This window comes from Motacilla alba, chromosome 9, assembly GCF_015832195.1.
Source record: "Motacilla alba alba isolate MOTALB_02 chromosome 9, Motacilla_alba_V1.0_pri, whole genome shotgun sequence".
NCBI classification, from domain to species: Eukaryota; Metazoa; Chordata; class Aves; order Passeriformes; family Motacillidae; genus Motacilla; species Motacilla alba.
The window spans coordinates 14,869,565-14,892,300 of record NC_052024.1 but is presented as its reverse complement, the minus strand read 5'-3'; the positions used below and the strand labels follow the sequence as shown (position 1 = coordinate 14,892,300).

General features: G+C 46.8%; 1 protein-coding gene across 8 annotated transcripts in view; it reads left to right on the top strand.

The window, feature by feature from the left end:
- Positions 1-22,736, top strand: part of TP63 (tumor protein p63) — a 103,124-nt gene that overhangs the window by 16,792 nt on the left and 63,596 nt on the right. For 4 of the 8 annotated variants that reach the window (XM_038146157.1, XM_038146156.1, XM_038146161.1 and 1 more), the window contains exons 3-4: positions 3,834-3,962; positions 4,677-4,809. In XM_038146157.1, coding sequence (XP_038002085.1) covers positions 3,834-3,962; positions 4,677-4,809 — 262 coding nt within the window. Of the gene's footprint in view, positions 1-3,833; positions 3,963-4,676; positions 4,810-7,578; positions 7,961-18,290; positions 18,629-22,736 lie in introns of those variants that run through there. The other 4 variants (XM_038146164.1, XM_038146159.1, XM_038146158.1 and 1 more) reach the window with 2 other exon arrangements.

The window sequence follows — 22,736 nt, the reverse complement described above, 5'->3', positions numbered from 1 at the left end:
AAATGGTCTTGTTTTCTCTCCACCACTTTTATGTCCTGCTTGGCCAAGCAGTCAGGGCTTCATTTCCTCCCGTGATGGGACACTCAGTTCCAGGGAAAGGCGACAGCAGTGTGGCCACAGCTTATGAGAGACAAATGCTGTGCTTTTCCTTTTTTGGAAGGGTGAGTTGGTTTTGGTTTGGGTTTTTTCTGTAAACTCTGAAATGGAGTGCTGTGTGGGCACAGCTACAGGTGCATGATGCTGTCATTGCCGTGTTTTGCAGAGATGTCACTCATCAGTGGGGTGGCGAGGGGGATCAGCTGGGACGCATCCCCACTCAGGGGCTGTAACACCGCTCTGCTGGGGGAGTGCTCAGGAGGCAGCACAACAATCAGTGTGCCTGGGGCTCCAGCCCACCTAGTGAATCTGGAGGAGTGCTTTCACCTGGACTCTGGGCTGCTCTTGTTTCAGCAGATAAATAGGAGCTCAGTGGGAGGGCATGGCTGCCTGAAGCCTCTCCTGGGATTCACTGGCTCAGGAGCGGTGTGCCAGTGCTGCTCACAGGAACGCTGCTCTTGGTGAGGTGCTGCTTCTGGGAGAGGACTTAACTTGCTTTTAATAATCCCCTGGTGGTTTTTGAAGGAGGGGCTTGTGGATGCAATGTCCTGTTCAGCTTGCAGTTTGATAGGGGCTGTAAATCCCCCTGTAGTTCTGGGTGCAGTTAGCGCTCTCTGTTTGTGAAAAGCATCCTGCCAGATAGTTCAGCAGTTGATGCAGGGATCTTGCACACTTTAGACAGAGGCAACCTAGACAAGACTTACTACTATGCCTCGTTCTGTTGTAGTCAGTATTTTGGTATAAGAGGTTGTGTTCAGTAGTGCCATTTCCTGTGATGGCCTTTGGGATGAGCAGATGTAGGTAAAAGGGATGTTGTTTAAATGCTTGTTAATAAAAAAAGCATCTGGTTCATAGAAGAAATTTAAGCAATGCAATCTTGTGATTAACTTTAGGCACTCAACAATTATTTTACTGAAAGTAGAGCATTTGCTGATGTGGGAAAAGACAGTTAACTAAAGTAGTGAAATCTATGCGCAGATTTTACATAGGCTTTAGCTGTTATTTTCCAGTGGCAATTCAGACACTTAAGTATGTGTTTGGTGGGCAGAAGCTTCTCCTCTATGTTCAAGGCTGTTAGTTAAGGAAAATAGCACTAGGTTTAGATTCTGTTGAGACCACAGGGAAGGATACAGTTTATCTTGCATGCAGCTTTGTGCTGAGCTGAAGCTGATTTTCTTGCCTTTTGCCAGCTCTTTCCCGCCTGAGAACAGCGTGCACCAAACTGAGTTTGCTGTAATGCTGGGGCCTCCTCTGTAATGCTGTGGCCTTGTCACAGCTGCCTTGCTGAGGCTGACTGACTAATCTTGCTGCCTCCTTTGGAAATAGAGCTGTACAGGTAGTAAAGGTGTTGAAGGAGTCTCTGTGAAAACATTGACCAAGAGACTCCTTGTGCTTGGTGTAGGGAAACGTGCCTTTTTGGTCATCAGGTAAAATCTGCCAATGCTTTTCCTACAATCAGTTTGTGGAATTGCATCTGAACAGGACCACCAGGGCCAGAGCAGGCAGGGTGACCTGGGACACTTTGCCTTTTTGAGACAGAACTTTGTCCAGCAGTGAACCAAAGCTGGGGTGGGCTGTGGCATGCAGGAACCTTGTTGCACTGAGACCTTTTGAAGGAAAGGTCTCTGAGAGAGATCTAGTTTGGTATAACTCTTTTTTCATTGAAGTCAGTTCCTGTCTGTGTAGTAATGAAATGTGTTTTTCAGTATACAAGTCAAAATCAGTTGTTATAAGTGGCAAATAATTGTTAGAAATGAGCACTTTGGCTTGAGAGAACCCATTGGGGGGTTTCTCTGCCCACTCCTGGTGGTCAGGACTGGGTGCAGTGTTTCGAGCAATGCCTGTGGTCTGTCTGGGTTTAGCAGCAGAGGAGGTTGCAGAGCTTCCCACTGTGCTCCTCCAGGGCTCGTGGTGGCACTGATCTGCAGTTGATATGACAGGCTGTAGGCCAGATCTGTTCTTCTGGCTTTCAATGTGGCAGTCTTGAAAGTGTCTTACCTGACTGAAAGCCTGAAAGGAGTAATTTTGGGTACTTTGTGGGATAACTGCTGTTCTCAGAGGATTTGTGATTATTTTTTCACATGTAGTATGGGCATGTGCTCCCATCTGTGAGGCAGAGCTATTACCCATGCATTTCTGCATTTCATTTTTGTTTCTGGCTGTTCATGAACTTTTAAATTATGTTGGAGTTTTTTTCCCGAATCACAAAAAGGATGAGGAACTGAAGTGATGCTTTCACCTATTTTGAGGCATGCCCAGCACTGGCTCTGGGGGGCTTTAAAGTCACTTTTATTGCCTTTAGCTTAGAATAGCAATCTGCTCTTTTCTAAGAGCATGCAGTTCTGTGGACAGCAGAGGTGAGGAAAGCCCAGCTTTTTGCAGACCAGAGTCATCCTCAAAATGAAAGAGGCTATAAAAATTCAGTAAAGAGAGCTAGATACCTCTCTGACAGCAGCCAGAAGTAAATACTTCAGGAGAAGTAGAGTAAAAGCACTATAGTGTGATCCTCCTTCTGAAACACTTTTTCTTAATTTTGGCAGCTTAATAAATTAGGATCTTTCATGCAATTTGTTGAGACTATTGTGTTAATCAGGACCAATATGTGCCAAACCAAATATTAGTTCAAGTCTCTTTGGAATCCAGTTGTAACCTTGGCTCCTGCCATGGCCGTTCCCCTGGCAGAGAATGGGGTTGTTCACTTGCATTGTGCTGAAATAACTCTCATATAGAAATTTTGCAGGACACCCCCAACCTTGTGGCAGGAAAGGTGGTCACCTGCCTCATACTCTGAAGTTGAACTGAGTGTTTTTGTCAACTGCAAATATACTGGAGAAATTCCTCCCACCCCCTTTACATCCCTACAGCCGTCAAGTATTTTGACATGGGTGTAAAAGCTGCTGTGTTTGAATTTAGAAATTGGCCAGTGGGATGAGAATGTGCAGCTGTGGAAGGCATGAGTGCTCCAGCTCTGTCACTGCTCCTCTTGGGCCCACCTATTTCTGTGAGGCTTGTGGGAGCTTAAGGGGATAAAAATGGCCAAGGTAATTAGCAGATCTGGTGGAAATCAGTTGGTCTGGCTCAGAAGTTGGTGGAGGTGAGAAGGCAGTAGACAAGCAGATAAAATCTGATGTGATTTAAGTTATTTCCAGAGAAACTAAAACAAAAATATTTTATTATTATTCAAAATAAAAAGAGAAAAACAACAAAAAACCCAAACCAAGTAAAAACACAATTCAATACTTAGTTCATAACTTCAGCTGCAGTGGCTGGGTGTAGAAGTCACCTAAATCATTCATGCCATTTAGACAGGCAAACAGCCTGGGACAGTGAAATCCCACATTGCTTAGCTGCTTCACCCACTGTAAAGACTACCTGCTTCATATGGGAAATTGATTATTTGTTTTGTTTTTTTTACCCACTCTGGGATTCTTATGACACAGCATCCCAGTGGACTCTGATGGATATTTAACTTACTGGGAAGGGTGGCCAAATTCTCTCCCATCTAAATGCAGCATCTGCAGCAGTGTGGAATGTGTGTTGTACAGCTGTGAATGTCTCAGGCATTCAGCACGTCTCCTTTTTCACACAATAGCTTCTGTTTATGGGTTTTCATTGAGCTGGACTCACAAATTCAACATGTCTTTGTGTGTTTTTCTTTTGGTTTGTTTTTTCTTTTTTTTTTTTCTTTTTTTTTCGGTTTTTTTTTTTTTTTTTTTTTTTTGCTTTTGTTTTTTAAGGTTTGTAGAAACTCCGAGCCCCTTCTCCTGGAAGGAGAGTTACTACCGATCAGCCATGTCCCAAAACTCCCAGCCCAGGGAATTCCTCAGCCCAGAGGTAATCCAGCATATCTGGGACTTCCTGGAACAGTAAGTAGCCCTTACGTGGAACATATGGAAGGTGTTTTAGGACAGGATGCCTCTATAATTAGGCCGCTCAGGGGGTTGATGCTGGGGAGTTTGGAGTGTTCTGTACTTGCTGATTAGACGTGGCTGTGATGATTGGCTGTGTCAGTCTGTGGTGACTGACAGCTCTGGAGCTCTCTGGAGGTCCTGCACCCAGGCTGTGGGGACCAAGTGCAGCGCTCAGCAGTGACACTGATTCTCTGCCAGGCCTCTGGTGGCTGAGCTGGCTGCTTCCTGGGGTCGTGGTTGACATTTCCCCTCAGGAAATGGGCTCATCACTCTGTGTCCAGGCTGTTTTCCCCTTGCTGATGCCAGGGAGGGAGAAGATGTGAGGATGGTGCAGAGTTCGCCCTGTCACATCCATTGGCTGGTCCTGACTTGTCATGACTGCTGCTGAAACAATCACTGCTGTAAATCCTCCATGAATTCTGTCTTTTGAGTGATTTGACTCCTCAGCTCTTGCCTCAGAGGCAGTGAAATGTCCCTCAGGGCCCTGTCCTGTTCAGGGCTGCTGTAGTACAGTGGTGAGGAGGTGGCTGCTCCTCAGTAATTCCTGACTTTGCCATGAGACTGGCTCATGGTAATGCCCAAGTCCTGGGTGCAGGGGAAGGGGAGGAAGGTGGGCTGGTGGAAAACAGAACTTGGCCAGTTTTAACTCCATTGCTGTGTTCTTTCCAGGCCAATATGCTCGGTTCAGCCAATTGATTTAAACTTCATTGATGGCCCATCTGAAGATGGCTCCACAAACAAAATTGAGATCAGCATGGATTGTGTCCGGGTGCAGGACACCGAGCTGAATGACCCAATGTGGGTGAGTAATGAGAAACTTCCTCAGCCTTTGGGGGCAGAAGGGGAGTTTTTGCAGGAGCTATTCCAGGTGCATTGCCCCAGGGCCATCTTCCCGCCTTGGCCGGCTCTCACCTGCTCTTCTTCTGCAGCAGCAGTGGCAGGAGAGAGGGATGAGGCAGCTGAACTGGCAGGAGGGCTGAGGAGCCTCTTGCACAGGCAGCTCAACCATCCCTGCACTCTCCCTGCTTAGAGCTAGATTGACCTCATGGTTAAAATAATTTGGATTCTGGGCACAGTTGCAATTTTGCTGACCAAGGCCAGAGGTTCTTCACTGGTTTTCCTTCTCTTAAGGGTCATATATGAATGAAGACTTGTTTTCAGACCGTGGTTGTGTTCTTTTCCCCTCCAGTTTCTTCAGACCAGAGTGTTTGTAATGAGTCTTGGCCATGGGTGTCTCAGGGATATGGCTCAAGACTGGAATGCAGATGAGGCACTGGTGCTTGCTGGTTCATTGCCTTTGGCACTAATAGACTGGCTCTTTCTTAGCAATAGCTCTTCTGAAGAAGCCAGGTGCTTTTCTTGCAGGCTGGAGCAGGAGGTGTTTCAGGAGTTTGAGTTGCTCATGTCCTGTTTCTGCTCTTCCTGGGTTTTGTATACTTCGGGGTAAAAATAAAGCGTAGTTTGAAATTTGTGTTGGTATCTGTAAATTTTCTTGTTTCTCTCGATGTTTCCATCCTGAGAAACTGTTCTTGTTTAATTCCCTGGCTAATCAACCACAATTTTTGATGTGCCCAGTGATGGTGTGTACCCTGGTAGTGTTTGTGACCTGGAGGATTGTGTCTGCAAGGAAGGAGCTCCTGGGTCATTCTGGTTGCAGTCCCTGGTGACAGGAGGTTTGACCTGTCAGTGCTGCACTGGGGAGGCTGCAGTGCTCTTCCCTTTCCAGGAAGGTTGCAAAGGGTTAAAAAGCTGCTTTGAGGTTGGGTATGTGCTTGGATAATGTGGTGAACTAATCCAAGTGCACAAAGAGAGGTGACCTATATCATGTCTGGTTATCTTTTGATTCGGCATTTGGTGGTGCACGAGGGGTGGGGTGCAAGCCTTCCATCAGCATCTAGATCTTGGCTTTTTCCACCATTATAGCACAGCTCCAGTGAAATGGTGTCTCCTCAGTAGTCCAGAAGATTCTCCGTGTTTACAGCGGATTTGGATTTTCAAAGTGAGCTATAAGGGTCTGTTTGAACTATGTCCTTCTAAAAACCAATTCCCAACAGTTTAAAGGTCGTTAGCAGTAACTTTTCTCCTTCCATGCTCAAATCTGGATTTGTGGCATTGAGCAGAAGTTCACCTTCCCATCTCCTGTCTCTCCAAGCTGTGTGCAGAGCCCTGCAGTTGCTGCTGGGCTCACTGAAGGCCTCTTCAGCCTCCCCCTCCCTCAGTGGTGCAGTGAAACATGAATGGAAAGTCCCTTCCCCTTGTTCTCTCTGAGCACTGCTGCCTGGGAAGGGGACAAGAAGCTTTTTTTATGCAATTACTTGTTGCTGATGATGAGTTTGAGCACAGCCTTGCAGGAGGCATTTCTGGAGAGGCCAGGCTGCAGTGTGACTTGTTTTTAAGAAGTGTCTTTCACTGACGTGACAAGCTGAAGGGGGGAGTGGGGAAATTCCATCCCATCCTCACCCTTACTGTAAAGGCAGCGGCTTGGAGTACATTAATGTATGTACATTAATAAATGTTCCAGTTTGTCTTCAGTGGAAGACAGCACCTTCTCTCAGTTGAATGCTGGACAAAAGCCTTCACAAAGCAAAATATGCACTGCAAACCTGTGCAAACAGCCCGTATTTTAAAATGAGGAAAGCTCTTTTTACTCCCCTTACCACCACCACCACCTCCCTATAAATTTGCAAACATCCCTGACAGGTGACAACTCCCCTTGCAGAGAAGTCTGTGTTTGCTTTGCTGTTTCTGGGGCTTGCAGCTTTCATTGGCAGAGAATGTGTAGCCTGGGGCAAGGTGTTTGCTTTAATCTGAAATACCTTACAACTCTCTTCCCCTCCAGCTTCTCTTTTCCTTTGGATGGCTTCAGGGCACGAGCTTCCCTTGCACCTGTCTCTCCTGTAACCTCAGCCATGTCCCTCCTAGACAGGAGGTGCTGCACGCAGCTGATTGCAGCAAAGGGTTGAAGAGGGCAGATAAACACAAAGGAATGCAGCAGAAACAGAGGGGCCCGGGGAGATGAGCACTGAGATCAAGGCAGAGTGCTTTATAGAATTACATTTGTCTTAGGAAAAGAGCAAGGCTGTTTTTTCTCCAAAATGCATCACTATGGGAGATTTAAATGGGTGCAGAGCAATTAAGAGTGGTTTATTTAAAGCAATTGTCCTTGTGTGGACTTTAAAGCAATTCCAGTCAGCTTTTAAAATAAGATTTGCACCTTCTTGCAATCTATGGCTGAAAAATGAAACTTGTGGTCTTAAAAGATGTCCATCCTTGAGCCTGAGTGTTGTGTTGGTGGAACCTGTGATTTTTAATTTTTTGTTGTTGTTGTTACTTGACTTTTTGGGAGTACAAGTTTACAGCAGATCTAGTAGTGGGGAAGGAGCTGCAGGGCCTGAAGAAACTGTCCCACAAGTGAGCTGGAAAATGAGCATGAGTCCTGCCCTGTTGAACGCCCATCAGTTGTGTTCATTGCCTTGAAAATACAGCTCTTTGGGGAGAAGGTTGGGTGCAACTGATGGGCGTTCAACATCAGAAACCCCTCTTGTTCGGGCTGTAGCCCTGTCTCTTGCTCAGACCTTGCTGTTCTCACGCACTTGTTTTGAGGAAGAAATAATCTTCTGTGCCTGTGTAAGAAGAAGGTAAGAGAAACTGGTGATCTGCACTAGCTTAGATGAAAAGATCTGGGTCTGGTATAACATTAGACAGTCAGCAACCTTCCCCAGCCGTGTGCCGTGTGACCGGCTCTTTCACAATGTCCTGGGTGGCCCATCCTGCCTGTCAGCTGTGGCCTTTCCTGTCCCCTGGTGTGAACCACAGGCAGACTGGGAAACCCCAGTGAAGATCTGCCTTTTTTGCATAACTGCACTGAAGGGCTGGTGGTCCCTGTGGGTGTGGAGAACACTCACTTTCTGCCATGGCCCTGGTGTGGGAAGGAGCTGCGGATGGCCAGGAAGGTGAGTTGCGTGTGTGTCCTTGTGGGCTTCCTGCCATTCATTAAGTGCAACAAAGAATGTGGTCCCCAGCCTGTCCTCTGATCAAGGATGTAGCCAGCAGCTGTGGGGTGTGGTGGGGTGATATCTGGTTCCCCGCATTCAGGATGAACGCTGATTGCAAAGCCTGTATCCTGCAGTGCTAGAAATCAGGTAATGTTACAGCAATTTTATATTTTTGTCTGACTGGTTAAATGCTCTGGGGCATCAGGGAGGAGAGGTCTGGAGATCCCTCTCTAGGAGTGGGTGTGTGGCAGTGCAATAACCCCTGCATTGTCCTGGAGGCTTCTTAGTGCTGTCAGCCTGCTCTACCAGGTGCAAAATTGCTTTCTCTTACCCTGTCTCAAAAGTCCTGTAAACTCATTGATGCTAAGAGATGCTGATCTGGACCCAAAGCTGCTTTGGGCTAAGGATTTCAGCAAGAGCCTCCTGGTACAAGTGTTTGCAGAGTCTGTGAGTCTTCTGTCACCAGCTCCCCGGGGCTCCGGGGACCCTGCTGGCAGGAGCTGGAGTGCTGTCCCCAGGGATGGAGCAGCTCATCCCCCTCCCCCTGTACATACCTTCCTGTCATGCCCCTGAGCGAGCCGAGCTGTCCTGCCTCCCGCAGCCCCTTGCCTAACCAGTTCAGTGGAATGCCTGCTACCAGACAGTGCCGTGGTCAGAGTTTTCTTAACCTGGATCCATCCCTCCCCATAAAAGGCAGAGAATTCCTTGCCTTTTTTTTTTTTTTTCCTTATTTATTTGTTCTCCTTCATCTTCTGCAAATAATCGTGGGGATTTGCTGTGTGTGGCTTGATCAGGCAGTGCTGAGCAGCCTGTGGGGTGGGTTGCTACCCTGGGGATGGTGGTGTGTGTAGGGCTGGGTTTGGGTGTACAGCTTTATGGCCTGTGGGTGTCCCAAGCCTGGAAGCTACAGAAATTTTGGAAGTGCAACATGTGTTTCATAGTTTAAAACTGAGAGCTTCAGCTCTGTGGCTATGCTGTTCTCCTTTATGCACAGAGGTGGAGGTAACAGCAGGCTGTAGGGTAGATAGACTGGATGCGTCTTGTGTAGGAAGTGGAGGTGTTGAGGCTCTCAGAATCAGTCCTTTTACCAAAGACACATCTCAGAGTTGGTATCTGATGCTTCCCAATGGAAACAAGCAATCTTTCCCATAGTTAATCTGCTGTAGGCTCATGAAAGTGCCACCAAACCACCTTGTGCAGGATACGTGCCCAGGCTGCAGCCCAGCAAGCTGTGGAGGAGCTGTTCTGGCCCAAGGTGGCTGCTGCCTCTCTTGTGCATGCTCTCTGCCTTAGCACCATGTAAATCAGTAATTCATATTTGATGGCCACGCACAGAATTCCTGGTCCCCATCACGTGGGAGCTGTGGTCAGGATCAGCTGTGCACCTGATGGACAGACACAAAAAACTCCCCCCCTCCTGTCCTGCATTCTATCCAATGCTTTAATATTAAAGTGCAGGCTCTGAGCTCGGTTAATTTTAATTGCTTCTTGAAAGTGTTTTTCTGGGTCAGGAGATGAGAACTGCTCTTGTTGCAAGGTAATGGCTGAAGAAGCAGATGGAAGCTGGTTATGAGGTGCTGGAGCTGTGGGGTGGAAGGATGTTCCTGTGTGCCCGCAGCAGGGCGGGGAGCTGATGTGGTGAGCAGTGCAGGAATGGTGCCTGTGTGCAGGGACTGGCTTACAAGTGATGTGTGCTGCCACGGGCTCTGGCGGCTGCCACAGCCCTACATTTTGTTGGGAAATGGTTTTGCACCTGGAGGATGAGCTGATTTGATAAGGAGATGCAGCAGAGTGGCTTGTGTGGCCATCCGTTTCCATGCCTAAGTATTCCAGGACTGACCATAGCAGAGAAGGAAGGAAGGACTTTGTACAGTACAGGGATGTGATCAAAGCTTTTATTACTGTCTGGTTTTTGTTTGAGAGAGTTTGAGGCTTGCCAAGTTTCTCTTCTTTGTGGTTATTTATTCGTTCCATAGCTGTGCAAAGAAAGTTGAGATTATGCAAAGACATTTCCATAATGAGCAAAGGCATTATTCTATTGGAAGCTTCCCTCCAGTACCTCTGCTCTTTGCAGTTGAACTCAGAAGTTCTCCTAATTTAGGCTTGGCTTTGTAAGCCTGCTGATGTTTAATCTTCTGCTGTGTAGGTCCCTCCAAATGATCTAATCATTACATTTAGGGCTGCAGATCCAGATCTAGGAATGGTCAGTTCTTTCAGATAAGAATGAATGTAAAGAATGTATCTGTATGTTCAGTTTATTCAGTCTGAAGACTTCTCTTGTCTTGTGTGTAGCAGGGCTCTAAAGACATATTCATGTTTCTTTAAAATAATTTTCCCCTGTTTCCCTTTCCTGTGCTATTGGGCTCTAGTTCTGGTTGCAGACCAGGGATGGGTACATTTCTGCTTGTAGGAATGCAGCCAGTTGATGAGTAGTGTCCTTAAACAGAGTGTTTTGTTTTTAATGTCACTTCCCAGGATTCTCAATGGTACTGAAGAAAACTAATGGGTGATCTGTGAGCTGTGTGATCACTTTAGAAGCATATTTAAAATTCCTTTAAATATTTCTTCCCTTTCAGCATCTTGCTGTACATTCATCTTGGGAAGGAATAAATTAATTTTAAGCTGAAAAGCACAAACCTACAGAGAGAGAGTCACAGGGAAATGGGGTGTTTCAGGAGGTGTGGCTTTAACTCCACAACTCTAGCACTATGAGCACCTGATGTGGAAGAGTGTGGTAACTGGAGTCCTCTGCCTGTATGCAAATGCCTCCAAACAAAAGAAGCAGTCACTTCAGAAGACATCTTCCTCAAGCAGCTAGGCCTGCTTCCAGAGGTTTCCATGGTGCTACACGTGCTCCTTGAGCAAGTATGGAGCAATAATGTGTTAGTGCTTATTTTATATCTTTAAAGGTCTACACAAACACCTAATTAAAAGGCATCTTGATCTTGAAACAATAGATTTTAGGCACTTTTTCCTCTGGAGCAAGTTTAAGGTTCATGCTGTCTGGATGGGAACTTCACTCATTGTTTCTATCTAGTTGGTAGGATCCTTTTTTTTCCCCCAAAATTCACCTTCCTCTGGATGTTTTTGTTTGTGTTTTTATTTTTGTTGAGTTGTTTTAATTATAAACCATGTTGTGTGAAGAAGGAAAATAAGGTCCTTTTCTCATGTTAGCTGGAAGGGTGATGAATTGAGCTGTCTGTATCCAGCCAAATGAAAACTCTGTGGAGCTTTAGGGTACCCCTCTTTGTGGGGTGAGGTGAATAGAGGATGGGAAGCACCTTACAGTGCTGTTTCAAGCTCCAGAGCTGACCCTGCCAGGAAGAGGTTTCTCCTTCCAGGCTGAGACAAACCTGGAGCACAGCCCTGGGAGTGTCCTGCTCCCCTTCCTTGTCCAGCACAGCGAAGTGTCTGTGCTGCAGCCAGCTGTGGGGTGTAGCTTTTGTTTTAAAAATTCTCTTGCATTAATTGAGATTCTTGCTTTGAAGAGAGTCTCAGGCATCCAAAGTCTCACTATATATGTTGCTTTGTGGTTCTGCAGATCCTGCCCACAGTCCTCTTAATGACTATTATTTTTTCCCTCCAATATTTCACGAGGAGACTTCTGGACTACTACAAATGGAGACATTTTCCACTGAATGAATCTCTACCATCTGCTTTCCACTTCACTGTCACTGATTTGATAGCACTGAAATTAATGAGGGAATGAATTGTCAGGCAGTCACAAAAAATTAAATCTGTCTCTGTGAAGCATAATTTAAGGAGTGGTTTGTGGCCTGGGTTCATTTGCTCACTGCTGACTGAACTCTTCTCTAATCAGCAGCTGAATTTGCAGAGATTAATGAGAGATCAAAGGAGTTTTCAGTAACAAACATAACTGTCACTCTGAAAAGTGTGGACTTCTATCTCCAGCCTGTTTAAATAGAAGGAGAAGGTACTCTGAAGCACTTTTATTCCTCCTTGAGAGCACAGATGGGTGTAGTGGACCACATGGTGATGTCCAGACTGGATTAAAATTAAACAAGTCTGAAGCAAAAGTGATCAGTCTTCTGGAAAAGACCAGCACTGCAAAGTGCAGCATTTCTTCATAGGAAAAAAGGCACAAGCAGGCTTCCTGCCTTGGGAAGTGTGTTGTGGTCCAAAGCGCTGGGCAAAATTGGATAACAGTGATGTTTTAATAGGAAAAGTGTGAATGGCCATGGGTTGCAGGGTCAGGGTGTAACCAGGCATTCAGAAGAATCTTCTTGAATTATTGCAAAGTGGTAACTTTCTTTTAAATACTGGATTATTGTAAAAGGGCTTGGGTGGGAGGGAGTTGGCAGCAGAGCAGAGGCTGGTTAGAAGGAGCTGCTGTGGTTGTGCGTTTAGAAACAGTTGTGCATTTCACGAAACCTGTCTGTAGTTTATATAAGATAAGGGACTTTCCCCTCATCTGCTTGTGCAAGAACAGCCCTGGTCTGTCAACAGTTGCTCTTTTCTCTAAGTGAAAACAAAAGCTCTGTAATCTGTTGCTATCTCCTTGTCCCTTTCCCTGGCTAAAGTGCTTGGTCTCTGGGGATGTAGGTTTGTGCCATGACCCTGTCCTGTCTCCAGCTGGAGGGATGGGACTGTTTATGCTAATTAGGAGCAATTTTCATGAATTTTCTTGTGTAACTTCCTCTCTCTTAACTTTTAAAAAATATTTTATAAATATGGGGGGTTGGGGGTGGTCAATCATACTGTGCTGAGCATACATAGATCCTTGTGAGGCAAAAATGCAATTTGAGTGTTGAGGGTTGTTACTCCAACCAAAGAGCTGCCCTGGCTTGAGCCCCCAGAGTCCCCTGGACACATCTACATGCATGAGTGTCTACTGACCCGTGGGTTTGCATTCATCAGTGTGTAATTATCTGCTGGCTGGTAGTTTTGTAAGCTTATGTGCTGCCTTGCCAAGATATGTGTCTGTATGCTTTTACCTCTAAGCTTTCATAGTGAAAGCAAATTCCTTTAAAAAGAATCACTAGGGTCCAGTAGAAGTGGGAAAATTAGATGAAAGGTGCACCAGGAATAAGCAGAAACACTTTTTGATAAGTGATCTGTATGCTTTGTCTGCCTCCTATGTCATGCACCAACTGCGGGAGGTCAGTCACTGCTGGCACTTCGGTGGGAATGACCCTTGATGGGGTTACAGGGTTTTTGGTTGTGCAGACAGTGGGGAAGGTGTGGGTACCTTGCATCACCTTGGCTGGAGAGCTGAATCTCTCCGGAGGAGTGTCTTGCTGTCTCTCATTAAATGGAGCTCGGCAGCCGGAGGGCAGAGGCCCCGGGGGCTGCGAGCACCCTTCCTAAACCAATATTGCACAGCGGTTGTGAAGGGAACTGGTTTTGTTTCACAATTCCTTTCCACCTTCCCTCTCCCTGCTCCCCCACCACGTAGCGTTATCTCTTGACATGATGCCATTAACTCTCTAATTAGCCCTAGGGGTGTTCTGGGGGAGATAACGAGACTGTAGGAGCTCAAATAAGCAGCGTGCGCAGATGTTTACCCAGGGTCGGAGGGCAGGGCTGTTGTGACAGGGATTGCCTTGGGGAGGGCATGTTCCTTGGGAAGGAGAAGTTAGGAGTCCCTGGAAGAAGGGATCGATCCCCAGTACTAAACACCTGCAGACATGGCGTGTTTCCAACGTGAAGGTTTGTACATTTGAGTGCATTTCAAAGAAATTTCTGGACTTCAGGCCTGTCCCTGGGTCAGTGGTGAGGAACCAGGAGGTTTGAATTTGTGCTCTCAGGTGCAGCAGAGATGTTTCTCTGGGAGCTGGGGGTGCCTGGTCCCTCTCTTGTGTATGGATCAGCTGCAGTTCCATGTGCTGCTGGGATGCACACAAGGCTGTAGCCAGTCAGCAGCAAGTAGGATGCTGCCTTTTATACCTCATCTCTTTTTTATTTGTTCTGTCTTGCCATAAATGGTTAGATTAAAAACAAAAAAGAGGAAAGTCCCTGTTTCAGGGGCCACATTGTTTTTCCCTCTCTTCCTTGTGGTTTCAGCAATGAAGATCAGCTCTGCATGACTTTTCAAGAGGGCAGGTTGATTTTTGGGGTTTTTTTTGAAAGTATTTTCTTCTGGCTCTTTAACCTGGCTTCCTGCTATCACAGAGCACGCATTTGTCCCTGTAAGATCTGCACTGTCAAAGCCAATTGGCAGAGGCTTGTTTTTTGAGCATTCAGCAGTTATTCAGAGGCAACAGAAAAAAAAAATCCTCCTAAAACTATATTCTATTTTTTCCCTCCTCCTCCTGTTATCTCAGTCCTAATTTGTAAACATTTCTGAGTTAAGTGAATGTCACAGTCTGTGGTGACGCAGTCGATCCAGATGCTATTTTTATACAAGTGGAGAGGTCTGAGCAGATTTTTTTCATTTGATATGCAAGAAATTCTGCATGAACTGCCTAACACACAGGCAGGTGTGCATGCACACACCCCCCTTCTACAAGAAATTACACAATCTCCAATTACCACTGCAGTTGTGGTAATGACATTTTTAATCGTCACAATTTTGCGCACTTACCTTGCGACCAGAGAGGGTTATTGAGAACCTGCCCGTGGTACTGGTGAGAGGAGCTGGGATGAGCCATGTAAAAGCACAGGGAAAGAGCATTCAAGCAAAGACTCTGAATCAGCAGTGTGACTTGGCCAACAGCTCATTTTGGAAACTTAGGGGTCTTGTTTGCATTTTATTTTGTTCTTCGGCATACCAGCAGGAGCCACAAAGCATTGCCAGAAACTTTCTAGAATATCTGAATCAGACCTGGGAGGGTTGCAGCTGAAACTTTCAAATCTAACTAGCAATTATTATTTTTAGTTTCCTACAGTATTTGAGGTAAATTACTTTTATAAGACTTCCTTTCCTGAGGCTGAGCTACTTTTTTAAATTTCAATCCAACTAAGTATCCAGAGCATAAGTGCCAGGCTTTTCTCTTGACACTTTGTTTTCTTTGTTTTCTACTTTATTCTTCTGTTTGGGCTGGGGGAGAGCTTGTTGGACTCTAAAAGCAGTTAAACCTCATTCATCTGCCCTCAGTGTGCAGTCGTTCTTATTAATGTGTGAAAGGAGGGCCTTTGCCTGAATCTGTTTGCTTTTTCTGATTAGGCTAATTGGTGTGATAAGGCATAATCTTTGTTTACAAAGATTGTCTTGCCGACTTCAGACCATTACAGTTGATGATTCCCTTGCACATCTGTCCAGAAGGCTCAGACAGATTATGACTATCACTGTCCCACAGCTGAAAAGTGAGTGTGCAGTGTGAGGAGGGTGAGGGTGTCCTTTTGTTTTTATGACTCAGCCATTTAAGCATATGATATTTCAGGAAATCAAGTTTTCTTCTGAGAACCCCAAAGAGATACTGCCTGGCTGCCATTAGGTTGTTGTAGGCTCATCTATACAAAAATTTTGTACCTGCAAAAGGAGAGAATCAAATAGGGTCTGGGGAACTTTTCTTCCTCATGATAAGGTAGAAAGGTTCAACCCTTTACTTTTCACTTGTGCCTCTGGTGCCAGTGTGAATATCCAGGGCATGGCACCAGCCAGGAGAGCATCTTAGGAGGAGAGTGCATTTAGATCTGAAGCCAGTGGAACAAAGTTTGGGTCCCTGGGGTGATGAGAGGGACACACCTGTGCCTGGGCTGCAGCACTATTGGTGGGCACAGTGTCTGGTGCCTGTTCTGTTACCTCCTGCCACCCCTGCTGGTGTAGTGGTGTCCTCTTTTGTGTCCCTTGTGGATGACAGATTTGCAAAAAGCCACTTGTCCAGCATTTGGTTCAAGGTGACCGCACAGGGTAATGCATCTGAAACACTGAGCCAGGTCGGGGCTGTGTGTACAGAGGGCAGGGATTTGTGCTGACATGTCAATTTATTCATGCTATATACACCTCTCCTCGTGTTTGACATGCAGATCTCTTTGGATAAACTTCCACGTATCTCTCTGTATCTGGGTGTTGCTTCACCCACAGCCACCTCCAGCCACCTGTGGGGCAGAAGATGGCAGATACCTCACACAACAATGCTGCATTAATGACCTGGAAAAGGAGGATCTTCTGAGTTTCAGGGTATAGCTATGAAAGAGGATTTTACCATGACCTGCTGAGGTTAGGAGATTTATGTATGTACCTTCCCCTCCATAGTTTTTGAACTCGTGGGCCAGTATGAAAAACTTGACAATATTTAGGGATCAAAATGGTCATCTGAGCACAGCACAACTTTTCCACACTGTTAGACAACAGAAGATCCATGGGTGGCATGAATTCTGGCTTCATGTCCAGCTCTGTGTAAGCTTTGCAGTGGTGCTGCGAAGTGCCCCGTTCGGCTAACGGTGCTGTGGCTGCTCCCTGCAAACTTTACCTGGATCTCCAGATTAGCTCTGGTGTGGCTTTTTGGCTTGTGCCCATCCCAGGTGAGGTCAGATAAGTACATCGGGCACAGTCCCTGGTCTAAGGTGGTGCTGGGGAAGATGGGGAGGAGGGCAAGGGGCCCTGACAGTGGTCTCTTGGGTTGCTCCTGTGCTGTGGGAAACTGGCTGTGTTTCTGCTGGTAGCTCAGGAGCGCTGAAGGTGTGTGTGAAGCTCAGGTGGGACCCTGAGCTGGGATATTGCTGGCTGTGGTGGGTCGGGAGGGCTCAGTGCTCCTCTCTGCAGCCTGTTCTCAGAGTTGCCTCCTTGCAGTGTGCTCGGTGAAGAGGAGTTGGGAAGGTGCACTGGAAATGCTTCCAGCCTTCTGCTTGCACCCAGCAGCTCCGGTGAGCTGTGCTTACAGGGTGAGAGCTACATCAGACCCCTGGTTCTTGTGGCAAGGGGCTGCTGCAGGGGAAGGGGGACACTGTAATCCTCTGCTCTGTGTTCTTGTTTCGCTTCCTGCCTGAAGATGGTTTTGCCCCGTTTTATTAGTGGCAGCCTTAGGAATGTGCTGGCTGCTCCAGCCTGGAACAGGCCGGTGAGCTTGCAGTGTCCTTTAATTTGCAGAGCTGCCGTGTGCCGGGAAGGCAGCCCGGGAGCCGTGAGCAGCCCAGCCTGCTCGCTTCCCTCTCGCCGTGGCTCCCTCCCTGCGTGCCCAGGGAAGCCGGGGTTAAACGATGCCCGGGGCCAGGCGTGGCAGGAGCAGCAGCCGCTCCGGGGCAGAAGCGGGGAGGTGCTGAGGCTCTGTGTGGGTGGCAGCCCTGCCCGGGACCCTTGTCCCTCCCTGCAAAGCCCCCGTGGTCGCTCGCCCGCAGCCGGAGGCTCGGTGCTCCCCGGCAGCGCTGGCATTTCGGCAGAGCCCTGCGTGAGGACCGCTCCTCAAATGAAGTTCGGAGCGCTGCCATTGGGCTGGGCCGCGCTCTGATCTGGATGTTTGCTTTCCTCTCTCCCCCCTCCCCAGCCCTTTGGAAAGGTGTTCTGTTTCGCCTGGCTCGGTGGCGCTTCGGGAGCAGCTCTTTGTTCCGCCGTGCGTCCCGCTCGCCCGGCCGATCCTCACGGCGGCTCTGAGCCCGCAGCCCCGCACGCTCCGGGGGCTCCCCGGGGACACCAGGACAGGACAGGACAGGGGGCTTGTCTGCTTGTCCAGAGTAAAATCACAGTGGGGATCTCTCCTGCAGATCTCGGCTAAGTGCTCTTCCTATCTTTTCAAAAGTTTGCCGTGGGCATCCTGTCCAGGTGGTTTTTAATGAGCGGCACCCGAAATCTTGTCCCATATATTAATTTAACACCGTGAATCCCTTTGGACGAGTTGGGGTTTTTTTACTTGTTTTTAAAATCATGATGCAAGCTTGAAGCAACTGCAGAGGAGGGGAAAAAATAGCTGGAGTGGTGCCTGCAAACACAGGACTGCTGGCTGTGAGTGTGGATGGAAGCACACAGGTGACGGAGAATGTAGCTGGATTATGGTGCATGGAACCAGTGATTGATTCTCAGAAAGATCCTTGGGGATTTTGTCCCAAATCTGCACACAGCAGCAGCCAACTCTGCTGTGTTGCTGTACCGCTGGTGTTGAGCATTGCATCTTGATCCCTTTGTGAATATTTAGGTTCTTGGTAGCAGCAAAACCTGTGCTTGGAAAAAAACAGCCCTGGAATCTTTTTAGAAAATAAATAGGAGAAGTTTCTTGGAGCTCCTTTAGAGCAATTCCGTGTCTCTCTTTTGAGTTCCTAAACTTGTAGAAAAGTGACAGGGGAAAGTTATTGTTTCCTTTCTTTTCCCTGCCTGTCTTTCTTTTTTTTCTTTTCTCTTTTTTTGGCCATTCACCCCCCCCCTTCCCTTCCCTTTGCTTTTTAGAGATTGGTGATAAGGAATTCTAACTACTTAATGAGCTGGGAGAGGCCTCTCTCCATTGGAGTGGAGGACTCCAGGTGGCACTTTGACAGATTGGACAGGTAAGGCAGGAGAGCCCCACCTCCTCCTCCTTGCCTATAGTTAGGTATATAAGGGAAACTTCAATTATGCAGAGAGGCACACTCTGAGTCCTGTTATCTCCACAGTAGCATCCCATATTTTTAGGGTCTTCTAGGGGGTGGGAGGTGTTTGTCAAAATCCTGGAGCCAGAAGAAAGAACAGCAGCGTTGATCAATTTGACTGCTAACATGTTGTACCTGGAAAACAATGCCCAGTCCCAGTATAGCGAGGTAAGGACTCTAGGTTTCAGCTGTGATATCGCTAATGTATTTTTACTTTTGGTGAATACGTGCAGTTTCTTCACCGCTGAAGTTAGGTGCGGAATATACACTTGTTTTTGTGAGACTTTTGCGTTTTACAATGGGAAGCAGAGTTTGTTGGGCTAAATATCTAAATGAGAGTGAACTTCAAATCTTTACATTTGGGACAGTGAATTTGTTTTGGGAAGCCTCATCAGCCAATGTAGTAGTTTTTTCACTGGAGAAGCAAGGCAGTTTTTATGGTGGGCAATGCACACAGATTGCATTCCTGTAGCAGTCTGAATACTAGCTGTGTTGTCTGCATTATAACTCTTTTATGAGTCTTTTATTGCCAAAATTACTGCTTGTGGTTTCAAGTGGATAGTATCTAGGAAATAACTAAAAATTGTTAAAAATCCCTTCTTAGGTTACTTTTTAAAGCAAAGTAATATGCAAACAAAGGTCCTCTGCTGCAAATGCTGTGTTAGCGTCCACACCAACACCTCTTTTACTCAGTGCTGTTAATACCTTGCATTATAAGTTGCAGCAGCAAGGTATTTTACACAGGGTGTTTGTAGAAGCATATTATATGAGGATAAATGTGTGTGCAATAGATGCATTTTACTTTCTACAGCCCTTTGCGCTTCATGGGCATGAGCGGGACACAAACTTCAAGTGCAGCTTTGATTTCATTTTTAAAAATTGTTTATTTGATTGCTTTTAACCAGCTTGGGCTGATGCTTTGTAAGGTGGCAGTGGAGAGGATTGCCACACGCTGTGCAAATCTTGGAGGAAGTTACCAGGGGTTGAGGGAGATCTAACGACAATATTGGTTTACATTCCAGCGGAGACAGCAGCTGTGTTGACACTTGCCAGAGTGGCAAAGCAGCCAAAGCTCTGTGTGTGTGTGTGTGAGTACGCGTGTGTGTATTCCTAAAGAAAAGGCTTCAAGTGGAGAGCACGGGGTATGAGCCCCAAAGCAGACAGAACCTCAGCCACTTGGAAGAGAAAACAAAATAGAAATTGAAAGGCCGAGAGCATAGCTAGGAGATGACACAGGTGGTGAGAAGTCTGTCAAAGGTTTGCTCAAGGCTTGCACGCCTGGGATGGCGGGTCTGTGACTCGGGGAGAGCGAGAGGTAAACTGAAACCAGCGTGCTCTCGCTGTCCCTGTCTGCAGGAGCCCCAAGCCCCGCGTGTGCCTGGTTCCTCTGCTGCCTCCACGCAGGAGACCCAAATGGGTAACTTTTGGTTTTTTTCCTAGGTTAATTATAAACTCTTAAATGTGGAGAGAGCACTTCTTGGAGTGTTTGCTTGGTGTTATTTGTCTGCTGCTATCTGATCAACTTTCGCTGAACAGCAGCGGTGGGGCTGTGGAGTCCCTATGGTTGACTGGCTGGGCTCATCTGTCAGAAGCGATGCGCTCAGGAGCGTTCTCACTCTGCTTAAATGCCACTCGTCACTGTTGCTGTCAGGGCAGGTTTTTAAAAGGCTTCAGCTCTGATTTCCCCCCCCCCCCCCCCTTACCTCCTGGATTTGAACAAGGTGCACTGACTTTGTTCATCCAGCAAAGTATTGTACTCTGGGGAAGGAAAACCCGATTAGCATTGACTTGGCTTCGTTTCTGAGGAAGAGCAGCCTCACTAATGACTTGTCTCAAAAGAGGGAGACTTGTTAATGCTCAATTAAAATATATTGGTGATGATGAACCTCACCCATCTTAAGCTTGCAAACAAGAAGCAGACTTTGGCATGAATTCCTTAAAAAAGAAGAAAAAATTAAAAGCTCTCAATGTGCAAATAGAAGCAGCGCTTTGTTGTCACTGGTAATTGCAGTTCAGATTTTAGAGCTGTTGCTGGGTTGGTCACAAGACACACATACCAACTCATGAAAAACTTAGTAGAGACTAACTTTTGGGTTTAGAAATGGTCCTTGTTTAAGGGGACGAAGTAATTCCCCCCATATTAATATCAAGTTTCAAGCTGAAGAGCAGGGATTCCTCTCTCATACCGAGCCCATTTCCTGAGGTGCTGTGCCCAGCCACTTCAGGATGTTGGGGCTGCGTGCTGCAGATGCTGAGCTCCACGGTCCTCACACGCTGGTTGCCTTTGGCCCTGGGAATGCATTCCCAGCCTGGGAATAGGCTGTTGCACAAGCTCCAGTGCAGGCTGTGTGGTCAGGGCGGCAGCTCGCACCGTCGCCCACGGCCCGGGGCTGCCCATGCCTGTGAGCGTGGCACCCAACGCCACGGTCAGACATGTTCCTTCCAAATGGGTCAAATCTGCTTGGGAAGAGCTGAGAGAGGGGAGAAGGGTGTTAAAGTGAATCACAGCCCTGAGAGGCTGGAGGTGGAACCTGTTTGAACCACTTTTTCAGCTTAATCTATCCCAGCATTTGATCTGGGTCAGCTGTAGGAACAATTAAGCTCTTTGTTGGTAGAGCACTGGACTTGATGACCCTGGAAATCTGTTCTTGTGTGCTTTTGAGTAGGACATGTGAAAAGGAGAGAGACTTTGGGTGGTTATTAATAGGATGATGAGGTACTGATGAATAGGAACTCTTTGAGGGTCATTGTGTCTTCCTGCCTCATCTCCACGTGTGGAATTTTGTGTTGTGCACAAACGTTTGTGAGGAAGCATGTACAAAATTGGGTGTGAAGGAGAGAACCTGCAAGTTTGTCTGGTCTTGTCCAAGTTTCTTGTGTCCTTGTGAGGGGAGATGAGAGCAATAGAGATTCCCTTTAGGGACTCTGGGTTCCTTTGCAGTTTGCCTGAGTGATGATGCAGAGTTTGGAGTGCTTGCTAAAATCAAATTAAATCATTGCCAAAAGAATAAACACATCTTGTTCAAACACTGATAAGAAATATGTGCCATGACTTTTGATTATATCCGTCATCCTTCCCAAAGATCTTCCTGCTCTTTGTGGGAGACAAATTAAAGAATCTCTTTCCGTTAAGATTTTTATCATCGTTTTGGGAGGGGTGGGGGGGAGCTAGTTTTATACTAAAAGAACTTGTGCACTGCTTTATGGGTTTTTGGCAGCATTCCTTCACGCTGAAAATTAAGAAGAGCTATATACATATGACTGCAAGTATCTTTGAGGGTTAGGATAGGTTCTTCAGAAGGGCGCATTTTGGTTTTGTTTTTCTTTTCTCTCTTAGCTTTTAGATAATAATTCACATTATGTGTATGTTTGAGCTGCAGTGCCCTGGGTGCCAGTCCTTTCTTTGTAGGAGCAGACATGTGGGGCTCTGGGGTGGCCTGGAAGGATGTTCTGAAGGAGCTGGACCTCCTCAGTGAGAGAAACATCTCTTGCGCCTATATGGGATATTGGTTCAGCAAACCTTAGTTTAAGGTTAAAGAATCTGGGGATTGAGATACAAGTAATATTTTGAGCATTAGCTTCATTTGTGTGCAGTGAAAGTGTGTCCAGGGTTTATCATCCTTGTTGTCAGCTTGGATTTGGCTGACAACTACCAGAGGACAAAGCCATGGCTTTCCTTGACTGATTTTGCCACATGGCATAGTCGTCATTTGACAAAGGCTCTTTCCCTCTTGCTGCCCCTTCTCTGTGGCCCTCAGCCAAACCTGGGGTAAAGGAAGCAATCTCTGGGGGGTGCTGCCTGATCACTGCACAGAAGAGCACCCCACCTGCTTCCTTCCCGGAGGTACCAGGAGGAAAGGATTATCTGTGCATTACCCTCTGAACCCCACATCTTGTCCTACCCCAAGATGAAAACACTTGGATAGATGCTATATAAAGCCTAATATTTTTCTCAAGGAAGAAGGCTTTGGCTAAACCTGACTCTCTCCTGCTTTCCTATTTGTGATGCTGTCTTGGAGTTTTGCTGGCTCTGAGCAGGCAAACAATTCCCAATCCCTGGGGAAGTCTTTTCCTGAGCTGTGCAGGAATCAGATGTGAGTTCCATGCCTTCCAGTGGCCTTTCTTTATTTAAATGGTATCAACACCCCACATGTTTGGGCACAGTCTGTCATTAGGAGCAAGATATAGGGAGATGCATTGGAGGTTGTGTTTCTTGATAGTATCCCTGCAATTCCAGCTATGCTTCTTGTGCATTCATCCTGCAATTTTGCTGTAA